General features: G+C 33.2%; 1 protein-coding gene across 1 annotated transcript; it reads left to right on the forward strand.

Annotated features, from left to right (window-relative positions):
* The first annotated feature begins 5,513 nt into the window (after positions 1–5,513).
* On the forward strand, positions 5,514–6,479 carry LOC149558182 (cypmaclein). The gene is made up of 4 exons (XM_089786099.1): positions 5,514–5,735; positions 5,821–5,871; positions 5,987–6,032; positions 6,139–6,479. Exons 1-4 carry the CDS (start codon positions 5,673–5,675, stop codon positions 6,318–6,320), a joined length of 342 nt encoding a protein of 113 aa, XP_089642225.1. The 5' UTR covers positions 5,514–5,672; the 3' UTR covers positions 6,321–6,479.
* Positions 6,480–12,970: the final 6,491 nt, after the last annotated feature.

The raw sequence follows: 12,970 nt of genomic DNA on the forward strand, positions 1-12,970 counted from the left end.
CTTACAATATATGGAAGGAATGATGAAGCACGATGAGAATGTCTCTATTCAGTTCTTCCATTCTTCAAAGGACGAGAAGGTGACTATCAATGGGATGAGATTTGAAATTTTGGAGGAAACCATTGTGAGGGTTGGAGAGTTTACCATGGAAGGAAAGAACTAGAAGAGGTAGGCTAAGGTTACTAAGGAAACCAATCCACAAAAAAAATTCAAATTCAAGGAGGAGTCAATGTGAATGTGCGGTGGGTTTTCAAGGGAAACCCTCCCAAAACCTTGGGATGTTATTTTCTATGCGATGATGTGGTATATCACCCTTGAGGATCACTTCTATTTACTCTATTATTATCACTTCCGTATCCTTAATCACTTCATAAACTTCAACCACATTTACTTCTCGAATTTATTGTTGCATTCGTTGGAAGATTGCATTTATAAGGCTAGGAGGAAACATGAAGAGGATACAACCTTCTACCTCATCCATTAGGGCCTCATGAACAAATTGTATACCCAAAATCTCACCCAAAACTTGTTGCTCTTAGTTAATCCTTTTGCCTTTGTTACCCCTAGGTCTCTTTGGACCCAGGCCTTAGCACTAGCCACAAGAAAATCAAGAAAACCCCAGACCCTAAGGTTGAAATTAGTTTCATTGAGTTTGATTCAGACACTAGGAAGGGTAAGAAAAGTGTTAGGTGATCCACTAAACACCTCCAGATGGAAAAATTTAAGTCCCTCCCCAAGCATGATTCCAACTCTAAATCTTTTGAAAGTGATGATTAACCTAAAAAAAAGAAGAGACTTCTCTAGGACACAAAGCTTATCCCTAGCCCTCTTAGCCCTTATCATATCTCTAACATTCTCAAAGCTACCCCAACTAGAACTAGAGGGGAAGACATCACATCGCTTAGGAAAGAACCTCCTAAAGGTGGGGGGAAGAAAGAAAAGCATAGTCATAATAAGGGTAGACTAGATAGGCTTGAGTAGTCTATGAGGGACCTAGCAAAAAATCAAATTGGTATATGTCAGAGATTTACTACTTAGTGGAATTTTCCACAAAAGCCATGCACTTTGCAGCCAGCACCCTTTAGTTTTTGCAGGTGAATAAAGAGGAGAAGGACCTAGGCAAGGCAAGTGAGACAACCCACTCCATCTATGTGTTCATGGCAGAGGACTAGCTGAAGACTATATCTTGAACAAATTAGTCAAGGTGGAGGGGAAGGATGTGAATAAGGACACTCTTAAGGAAAAGAAGGAAGATAATCATGAACATAAGGAGGGTAGTTAGCCCTTGGTCTGGTGTTTATTTCTACTTTTATGCTTCTCATGACTATGAACTTGGTACCCTACATGGTTTTACTTTTTATGCTTTTATCAAATTTATTTGGACTTATAGTAGCAATGTTTTTAAGCGATGCTAGTTTATTTCTCAATCTTTTCTACATTTTTGTTTAAGGATTGATGGTACTATTAATTTGGTTTGAAGTTTAAAGTTAATATCAGTTAGTTAACTGGGAGGTAACCTTCGACTGATCTACAACTTGTTTTGTACTCTAGGACCAACCCCCCATTTTTTTGGCTACTATCTAATGCTTCAAAAACATTTTTGTATGTTAGGGGTTGATAAGAATTTAAAAGTTATTTTCTAATGGAATGAAGATAAACTTCTTTAAAATAATTACTTCTCCAATCCAAATTTATACATAATATCCTTTTGAAGATGCTCCACCTAAAGAGGTACTTTTCTAAAATGATTATGGTTAGTAGTCTTACACCTTCATATGCAAGAGAGTATAAAATCCCTCCATAAGAGTATAGGAATAAAGAGGAAGATCTATGGTGGAATCCATGGAGCATTTATTTTCTCTAACAAACCACTAACTTTGTAAGTAGAGTTCTTTGACTTCTTCTTCCTACAATATTGAATCTTATGATGTCATGCCATTTCTTTTAGAAATTCCATCCTTTTATAGTCCTAGTTTTATATTTTATCTAAGAGTGCATAAAAAGGTAATAGTTTATGCACAACATGAATGAGAAATAAAATTAGACTTGGAAGTTTACATATGTGACAATTCATTCTATTATGATTATAATCCTTGAATTCCAACTAAAATATCTCATCACCTACCACTAACTGTGGATGTGATTCTAACTCCTAAATATCTTCCTATAATTAATCATCAATAACATTACTAGTTCTACTTCTCTAGGATAAATTTATTTGGAGTGTTTTGAATAGATATTTTCATGACTAAATTTATGGAAATTAATGATAACCTTACTTGATATCATTGTTATCATGTATTCCCCCATTGTTTAAACATTGATGCATACTTTAAGAATAGAGACAAGTTATCAAATGTTGGTTTGGAAGTGACTCAATAAATCTCTCTTCTATTTGATTTTATTGAATTTAATACTCTTTTATACAACATACTATAAATGTCTTGATGGATCCAAATAATGTTGAAAATTTTGGCAACATTAAATAATTCTTAGTTATTAATAAACAATGTGTGAAATAGATCAAGACTTTGGTCCCAAGAAACACCAAGGGTTTTCCACCCCATTATTTTTTCTCCAGTTCCCACACTTTGAATGGGGAGAAAAAAATTGTAAATATGATTTTGTGATATAATAAATAGGTCATTATCCTTACTGATAAAAAAATTAAAAGTTAAGAAGAAAAAATAAAAAATAAACAATGTGTAGATTTCATAAACTCTTTCCAATGCTACCTTTTCATAAATTATATTAGTCATAATAGACTAACACTTTGAAAATCCTTTTGATCCATCTCAATGGATACCATAGGCTTGGGCATTTATCTTTATTCTTGTGTGCTAATGAGATGGATTAGGGATTCTTTGGGAACATGTGTTCTTAGAAAAGTTGTCAATAGCTCTTTGTATTTTTGTACCTCCTTCTGGTTTCTACTTGATTATTTACCCTAAGTGTGTTTATGATTTTCTATGATTGTTACTTTCCTTGAATCTAACCACTTGCATGGTTTTTTTTCATTGATAAGTGTAGAGGTGATTGTTCCCACCCACAAATATGTGAGTGTGTCTTTGGTGGGATATTGTAAGACTCAAACTCTTGCATATATGTTGATTGAGTATTTGAGCATTGGGTTTGGGTTGGAAAATGCATTCCACTTATAGCACTCTTTGTATGAAAAGAAGGGTACATATGAGTAGATTTATGGAGTGGCTTCTCATGAGTACCTCAAACTGGAAATGAACGACAAGATAATGTGAAGATATTCTAAACAAGTGATAGTAGAATAATAAAAACAAGATAATCAAACATAAAACAAGATAATAAATGTGTACATCTTGGTGGTAGTCATGTGTCTTGAGGGAGATGACACAAGTATGGTGTGTCCAAGCGATAGCCAATCTTTTGTGAAAGTTGACTATTCAAGGGCAAGGTATGAGGCTTCCCAAGGGATTTGAGTTACCATACCGACATACTAGTTGGCTAGTATGATCCAAGTGATTACACTCCAATAGAGTCCCTACATAGTACACAATAGTGTGTTCTTACTAGTGACTTGGATTACTATATTGTGACATTTATCAGCATTTATGATTTTTTTTATACATCTGGTTGGTCTGTGTGAATCCCTTTTGAGTGTGTATTTCTTATGTATTGTGGCTAGGTTGCTATCTCCATGTGCATGGTAAGGTGGGTGTTACTAACTCATACCTAAACAATGGTACCAAAGAAATCTATTTTGCTAGTTGATGAGGGTTAGAAGTAAGTGAAAAGGTAAAATTTGTTAAGATTAGAATTAAGTAAAGAATGTAGAAAGGTCCTCAGAGAGATCATATTAATATTAGTCCTTCCAAATTCAAGTTTGGTAAGTGCAATGATAAGGTGTCAACGAAAGTTAGGTTAAAGAACAAAAAAAAAAAGGAACTAGTATGGGAAGAGTCAACAACGACATGTTATTTTCTTGATGAGTAAAAAATAATCAAGAGATAGTCTCTCAATTGTTCGGAATGCTAACAAAAACCATGAACAACAATGGTGGAAGTTAGGATCAATCTATCAACAATTAAACTCTAAATAGGTGTATACCTACCATAAGTATAAGGCCAATAACACCAACATATATGGTAGAACATAATGAAGGAAATAAGCCTATGTTAGTGAATCTAAAAAATATTTTTTTTACAAGAATGAATTAGTGGATGATAAAAATGAATACGCTTCAAAGAAACTACTTAGATCTAAGGATAAAATACTTTTTGAAAAAAGGTATAAATCATCATGTTGACATAAGGAAAAGGAGTTGAAAGCATGAATGCTCAAATGAAAATAGGATGAAGGATTGATCTAGATTTACCTCAAGAAAGTTCCTTGTGCTATACCCCTTAACCTTCCATCTCTTGGGGGAGGAAACATCACAAAAAATGCCTATAAAATAACTAGAAATCATAAAAAATGGTTGCACAATAAGGTACAACAAATGGCATTCCTAGGACATGTATCTATTATTTTTCCAAAAATAATAATAATAAAAATCTTTGATTTGATTATTTACAACTTAACAAAATCATGATTACTCTTGTTTGATATTTTATTGAAAACAAGGAGACAAAGGAAACTCTATAGTATGACATAGACCAATGGATATTGGACCATTCATGGATGTAGGTCATTAGTAATCAAGTTCATATTTTAATAGATGAGCTAACTAAGCTCCTACTTCCCACATGGTGGATTTCAAAAAAAAAAAATAAAAAAAATCTTAGATATCTCAAACTAAGAGGGAAACTCACTATTGCTTTCTTGGCTCCTAAAAGTGGAGAGTGGCATGTCATATATTGATAGCATTTAACTGAGATTTAAGAAACTTCCGTACTCCAATCCTACCTACCGTAACAAGCATCCTTATGTTTTCTTAATATGACATCGATTCAACATCTTTACTTTTAAGAATCTAAAACAATTAAGATATAACATTAATCTTTAGATAGATCTAAATGGAAAAATACTTAATTGCCTCATAATAGAAAACATGTAAAACGATAAAAGTAGTTTTAAAAATCATCTCCTTGTTTTAAAAAATCAATATAAATAATTAATAAAAACAAATACCAAAAAAGGAACCTTATTCTAAAATCTATAAACCCTCAATATAGAACACGGTGTTTTCCATTAAATTTTTTTTTCAACCCCGTTATAACAAGTAGGTCTAGATCTCTTCAATGATACGGATAGAGCGTACACCCATTTTCCTCGACCAGATGAAATGTGCAAGTAAAAAGGATTGCACCATATGATTAGAAAGTAAGGACAGGATGCCTTAGAAGAAATATTCATATTAGCGAGCAATCTAACGACTTTCTTGTGCTTAAAATATTGCCAATTAAACGGAGGAACCCACAACCCTACATGGCATTTAACAAGAAGAGAAAAATGTCCAAAGCAAACGATATCAAGATCCCCACACAAAGTTGATGACAATCATTTAATGCAGAATATCAGGAATTTTCAACAAATCGCTCACTAATGCCTCCATATTAGTTGAGTTATTACACAGTTTGTCTATGAGAAAAAACAATGCCTTCTATCTTGTATTATATATAAGAGAGCTGTTTTAAAGATAAAGAGGTACAGCTGTTTGTTTTCATTTGTGAATTTGAAGCACAATTTGGATCCCAATGGCCTCCTTTATCCCTCGTAATCCCATCTATGTATTCCTCGCCCTGCTGCTTATTGTGCAGGTAACAACTTTTAGATTGTCAAAATGCTTTGAATTATTTGCTTTTCATTTGATTTGGGTGAGAATCATATGGTGTTAATGCACAGGCTTGGAATGTATCCACACATGCAATTGAGGATGATATGAAGTTTGTAGAGGTAATGACAATTAACTTATAGCTATCTAAGTTTTGCTTCTATCTTTTTCACTAATATGATTTCATGGAGAAAACTGGCACAAGCTATCTGTTTTGAATTAATGGTGGATCTGCAGACTGGCGTGGGTGAAAAGACTTATGGAGGAGTGAAAGCTCAGATTGGTAAGTGTATATGCAACGCCTCACGTTAATCATCCTCTGGTTTAATAGTTATCAAAATAGGTTAGTAATTAAGAGATTTTTGACGTTGTGATGTGTTCAAGTGCAGACTGTGATAAGGAATGCAATAGAAGATGTTCCAAGGCATCAGCACATGATAGGTGTATCAAGTACTGTGGAATATGTTGTGAGAAATGTCACTGCGTTCCTCCTGGCACAGCTGGTAACGAAGATGTATGTCCTTGTTATGCTAATTTGAAGAATTCCAAGGGTGGACACAAGTGCCCTTAGTACATTATCATATCCATATAATAATCTCTATTGCTTGTTCAAATAATAGATTATCTATTATGTTTCTATATAACAATGCTATAATCCCCATTCTTTTAAAAGAATGGATGATATGTTACTGAACTTATCTTGAATATCAATAAAACATTCTTTCAATAATGTCAGAAATTTTGAAATTATAATTCTTTTATTTATGTAAATTCTTTTACAATTATTGAATGAAAAAGTTGTTCTCGGAGCTGTAAAACAAACAATTCCGCAAATTATTGATATCTTTTTATCAAATTACTTAAGTCTATAAAAAAAAATTACACTTCTTTGAAGGTAATATTCGTAAATAATTATATATTAGTTATCTTTAATGTCAATTATTTATAGTTTTTTATTTTAATTTTTGTTGAACTTCTAAAATTATGAAAAATGTTAGAAATTTCTATTCTTAAATAAATATTAATTTTTATTAAGATTATTACTCGTGTAGTCAATGTTTAATTTTTAGTGAGTGAATCTACACATTTTAGTACACTACAACTCCTAACGCATATTAATAAACATTATTATTTTGATGAAAAGATGTTTGAGCTAATTATTGTTTTTAGTCTATTTAGTTGAACCTTATTCAAACTACATGCTTGCTCTCACTCATTGAATTAAGATATTCTCTCTACACCTTATGAGTGGTTAGAGAGACTTTTGTCTCATCTCATGTAGACTCGCTAAATGTCTCAATAGTTGTCCATAGAGTCTTGTTACTTGTTGCATAATTGGAAAGGTAGTAGAGTGTGACTCCCATCTTATCACCTTTCTTAGTTGTCTTTATATGCATGCAAGACACCAATTTGTACATTTATGATGATTTCTTATGATATTTTCTATTTTTCAACTTTCTTTCTTGTAGATTATATATTATTGTTTACTAAATTAAGTTGGGAAGGGGCCCCAACCCATTAAAAAATATTGCCAAAACTATCTTACCCAAATCATACATAAAAATGTAACAAGTAGCAGAAAAATATGAAATTTAAAGATAGCTAACTTACAAATTACATTGAATTAGAGCCTAAATTTTTCTTATTTAAGATTGTAATATGGGGAGGTGAAGATTTGATATAATTATTTTTTTTTGTACATTATATGTATGTCTACATAGATTCATCCTCACAATCGTAGTAGTGTCAACTCAAAAGAAAGTGGTGGATAAAAAAAGAAATACATTTGGAATTGAGTGAAATCATTATGGATACTAGCATTACCAATGGAAACATTAAAGGAAATCATGATACTTTTGCTATGCCCTTAATACTGGTGTATATAGGATTATGAATAGTCAACTTGTGGCTATCTTAATCCTTAATTAAGTCATGTTATCATTATTATTTAGGTAGGGAGGTCGGCCTAGGTGTTATGTAGGGTTGTGTCTATTTAGGTTAAGCATAAATTAGGTATATATAGGAGCTTGTGTGTCTAATTTCAAGATCATATTGTGAAGTGTGTTCTCATTGGAGATATTTGGAGGTTGCCCCCTCGAAGTAGCCTATTACTCTCAGTTATTAACAATTATGTATATAATATTTTATATTATTTCTTCTATTGTGCAAGTTATTTCATTACAAGTGGTATCAGATCATGATCTTGGCACCATAGAGGCAAGCTTTTTTCTCAACATTGGGGCAATTTTTGAAAGAGCATAAATTTCTAATTTTAGCAAATTTTTAAAAGATTTTTAAATTTTTTTTTGAAGACCATACTAAAGAAACTATAGTACAAAATTAAGAGGAATTGGAGAAATTTTGAGCAAATTATTGCATAATTACTATTTCTACACAATTAATTGAGATCTACATATCTTTCATATCTTGCCAAATTGGAGTATAACTTGTATTGGGTTTTTGAATACATAGTAGAGGAGCCTACATTTCAAAGCTTGGAGAAATTGAAGCAAAAATAATCAAGTTATTACAAAATTAGGAAAATTCACTCTCAAGGCAGAAAATTCGCTAAAAAAATTTGGATTTTTTCTGAGTCAGGTTATCTTGGCCCTAGTAAGTTATAGAAAAAATAAATAAATAAATAAATCAAAGAATTTACATTTCATTTGTGTGATTTATTTTTAAAATATTGGTTTCCATCATGATGGGGCCTCTAACAAGAGGCGTAAAGAATGCTACCACACTGAGGAAATCCTTTGATCAGGATTGGGAAAAAATAGAGAATAATTCCAATGAGGAAATAAGTAAGTTCAAGGAAGAGGTTAAGAGGGATATGTGTGACCTATGAGGAGATATATCACCTATACGAAGCATGTTAAGTGCCTATATGAATGAAACAAGGAAGGAGTTCTCGAGCAATCAAAGTGAAACCTTCAAGTCAACTAATAATGACAAAAAATTTAATACTCCTATAGGATCTAGGAATTTTTTTCCAAAGGTGGATATGCAAAGATTTGATGGCAAGGATCCTCTAACATGGATAAATCAAATGGAGAATTTTTTTGAGGTATATCAAACCCCATATGGACAAAAGGTCATGATGGCTTCCTTATATCTAGAATCAAATCAATTCATTTGGTATCATTAGCTTTGTACTCATAGGTCAAGGAAAAAGGGTCTCACTATATCATGGTCAGTTTTTATAGAAGAGCACCAAGTACAATATAGCAATAATGTGATAGAAAACTTCTTTAGCCAACTTGCTAAAATTCAAAAAATGGGATCAGTTAAGGATTACATTAAAAAATTCCAAAATCTACCCTTAAGAGTGGATACAATTACAGAGGAGAACTTGAATAATTTATTCTTGGGTGGTCTTGAGGGTCACATTCAACCTGAGGTACACATGTTTAGTCCTAGCTCAATAAATGAGTCTTTTATATTGGCACACATGGTAGAGGAGAAGTTCTCAATTCTTAGAAAGAAAGGGGCTAATCTGACAAGAGAAAAAAACTATTCAGTACCTTCTCTTCCTCAACCTACTAGACTGAATCCACAAAAAATTAAGGAGAAAAGAGAAAAAGGGTTGTGTTTCAATCGTGATAGAAAATATAGTCGAGGACATAAATGTACTAAAAATAAATTGTTCTATATTGAAGGACCAAGTGAGGAAGAAAAGGATGAACCCATATTAGAGGAGGATAGGGAGTTAGGTGAGGAATCACATAATTCTCAACCAATCATTTCTTGTCATGAACTTTCAAGTTTTAGTGCACTGCAAACTCTCAAGGTAGTGGGTTTCTTAAAGAAGAAAAAATTAATTGTGTTGATCGACTCAGGTAGTACTCATAATTTCATCAAAAAAGAGTTGGAAACTCTTCTAAATTGTTTTATATATCTAGCCCCAAAGTTTTGGGTTTTGATTGAAAATGGGGCCTCACTTAGTTGTTCAGGGAAGTTTCATAACATCAAATTATCCATGGGAGGTTATCAACTTGATACCCCAATGTATGTGATATCCATGGGTGCAATGGATATTGTTTTGGGGGTACAATGGCTTACTACATTAGAAAAAATCGAGATTAACTTCCCAGAACTATCCATGCAATTTCAATTAAAAGGAAAGGTAGTGGAGCTTAGGGGGTTGATGACAAAATCCCCACAGATGGTAAGCTCTCATCAAATGCAAAATTTTCTTGTGAAAGGAGTGGATGGATTTGTGGCCTAGCTATGTTCATTAGAAATCTCTCAATCTAATGCTCTTACTCATCCAAATTTACAAGCAAGAATTGATCGTAACTCAGCTATTCTTGAAAATATGCCTAAAGGACTTCCTCCTAAGAGGTATCATGACCATGTCATACAATTAGTTCCAGGCAGCCAACCACTAAACATCAGGCCTTATAGGCACCCACACATACAAAAAAGTGAGATAGAAGTTGAAGAAATGCTAGAGGTAGGAATTATTAGGCAGAGCCAAAATGCTTACTCCTTACTTGTTGTGATTGTGCATAAGAATTAATGAAACTTAGTGCATGTGTCTAGATTATAGAGTGCTCAACAAGTACACCATTATAGATGAGGTTCCTATTCCAATCATCAATGATCTTCTAGATGAATTAAATAGAGATATGTATTTTACCAAGTTAGATATTGGATCAGGTTATCACCAAATTTAGATTGAGGAAGATATTTGTAAGACAACATTTCAAACTCATTAGGGTCATTATGAATTTTTGGTGATGTCATTCGGTATTACCAATCCACCATCTACATTTCAAAGTTTGATGAATTTAATTTCTAAGAAGTTCTTGAGAAATTTTGTGTTAGTGTCTTTTGAAGATATATTACTTTATAGCAAAACTTGGAAAGAACATTTGCAACATGTAGATCAACCATTACAATTACTCAAAGATCATCAGCTATATGCTAAGCCATCCAAGTGTGCTTTTGGTCTTAATGAGGTGAATTATTTGGGACACAAATTTTTACATGAAGGAAACAATTAAGAAACTACGTATCTTGCAACCTTTATCTATTCCTAGCCAACATTGGGAAGAGGTATCCATGGACTTCATCACAGGGCTTCCCAAATATAAAGTTCATAATTTCATCATGGTAGTATTGATCACCTTACTAAATATGCACATTTCATTGCATTATCACATCCTTTTAGAGAAATTATAGTGGAAAAATTTATCTTGGGGAATATCCAAAAGATACATGGTACACCTAAGGTTATTATTAGTGATCATGATCCTATCTTTACTAGTCCTTTTGGAAAGATTTATTCTCAAGTTTGGGTACTCAATTGGCTCATAGTTCTTCATACCATCCTCAATTAGATGGGAAAACTAAGGTTGTTAATAAATGTTTGGATGTAATGTCCCATTTTTTAATTTTTATTTTTTGGGGGGAATTAATTATAAAGTTATCAATTTAAAAATATATATATTACAAGGTAACTTTATAAATTAAATAAAAAAAAACTTCTAGAGGTTTCTGGAAGAAGTGGAGAAAAATTTAAAAAGGGAGGCCGACCTATCAAGGAAAAAATAAGTAAATAGGCATTGAGGGCTCATTGTCTATCATCGAGACTTATTATTGTTTTTTTCTTATGTGCATTGTGGAGCCTAGGGTTTCTACAAATAGTCACAATTGGCCATTGAGAATGAAAACTCTCAATTGGTACGCAATTTTGAGGGTGTGAGAGATCACCTGAATTATTGCAGTGGTGGGAAGGATATTTCAATCCTTTCATTTGTTCTTAATTGTTGGTTTGGAGTTTTAGTTGGAGTTGCACTTTCACCATATCATCTTTAGCAGTCAGTCTCCAGTATTTGATCAATTTAGGTTCTTCATTTCAATCTGTAGTTGCAACAAGTTCTCAATTGTGTACGGCCAGTTAGGGTTTCTCTGTAATGTGCTATGTCATAATGTTTTGGTGCTGAAATTTTCCATATCATTTGTAAAAATATTTGGTTTTCATTGAATGAATACATTGGCACTATTATTTCTTTTATTTCAGCAATATATTTTAGCAGTGTGTTAAATCTAGAGTTTGCTTAGTGGCCTATTGGTACGGGTCATTACAGTGGTATCAGAGTGGTTTTCTGCCAGCCTAATAGGGTTACCCATCCACCATTTAATTTAGTTTACATAGGAACTAGCATAACTAAGAATATGGCTGAGAGACATTCTCCAAGCCCATCCAGAAGTGTGTGAGATGATGAGACTTTACAGCAACAGGAGAGGCTTCTACAGTCAATAGAGGCAAGTACACAGGCAATGATGGTTATGATGCAACATTTGATTGGGGAAAATAGGAGAAATAATCATGATCAGGATGACAGAAGCATAGAAGGATCACAACATAGGACATGGTCTGGAATAGTTGATAGACCCACATGTCCTACATTTAGAGAAGAAACTCTAGCACACACACTTGATGCTATGGTAACAGATATTGTAGATGAACTCTGACAAGCAAAGAATGAGTGGGATTCATTACCAGAATATGTACAGGATGGATGGACATTTGACAGGTACCTGAACTATAGAGCTGTTAGGCAGAAGCAAGTAGATAAACACAGTGAGTTGAAACAAGTCACCAACAAGTTGGTATTACCCACATTTGATGGTAGTGGAAAAATGATTGCTCATGCTTGGATTCATAAGGTGGATACTTTCCTATCTCTAAAGACTATGACAGAAATTGAAGCACTCAAGTATGTCACTTTACACTTAGATGGGGCAGCACATGATTGGTGGACACATGGCATGATCACATTGCAACACAATCAGGTAACCACTTATCAGGAGTTTGTGGATAGATTGATAGAAAGGTTTGATAAAAAAAAATCCTGAAGTTTATTTATGGGAGTTAGCCTAGTTGAGATAGTCAAGAGGCTTAGAACAATTTATCAATGACTTCCAGAAGCTTACAGTGATGGTGCTTGACATTTCAGAAAGGAGGCTAGTCATTTTATTCACAAAGGGATTAACTAAACCACTCAAGGGGTGGGTAAAGGCCTTTGATCCCCCTACATTACAGGAAGCCATGAAGAAAGCTCATAGTATGGAACTTGTAGCTCTAGCAAACCGGTTTAGTTCAAAGGGTTCTTCATCATTTAGAGATAACAAAGGGGAATTTAGTGTTGAGATAATGGGTGTTGCACACATTGCATAATATTTTTATATTTTTATATTTTATTTTATCAT

This window comes from Cupressus sempervirens, chromosome 5, assembly GCF_028749045.1.
Source record: "Cupressus sempervirens isolate cs-2001-9-10 chromosome 5, ASM2874904v1, whole genome shotgun sequence".
In the NCBI taxonomy this organism is placed as follows: Eukaryota; Viridiplantae; Streptophyta; class Pinopsida; order Cupressales; family Cupressaceae; genus Cupressus; species Cupressus sempervirens.

Coding starts and splice junctions, on each gene's coding strand:
- LOC149558182 (XM_089786099.1), top strand. CDS start 5,673: ATGGCCTCCTTTATCCCTCGTAATCCCATCTATGTATTCCTCGCCCTG. Junction 5,736..5,820: donor CCCTGCTGCTTATTGTGCAG/GTAACAACTTTT, acceptor GTTAATGCACAG/GCTTGGAATGTATCCACACA. Junction 6,033..6,138: donor AGGAGTGAAAGCTCAGATTG/GTAAGTGTATAT, acceptor GTTCAAGTGCAG/ACTGTGATAAGGAATGCAAT.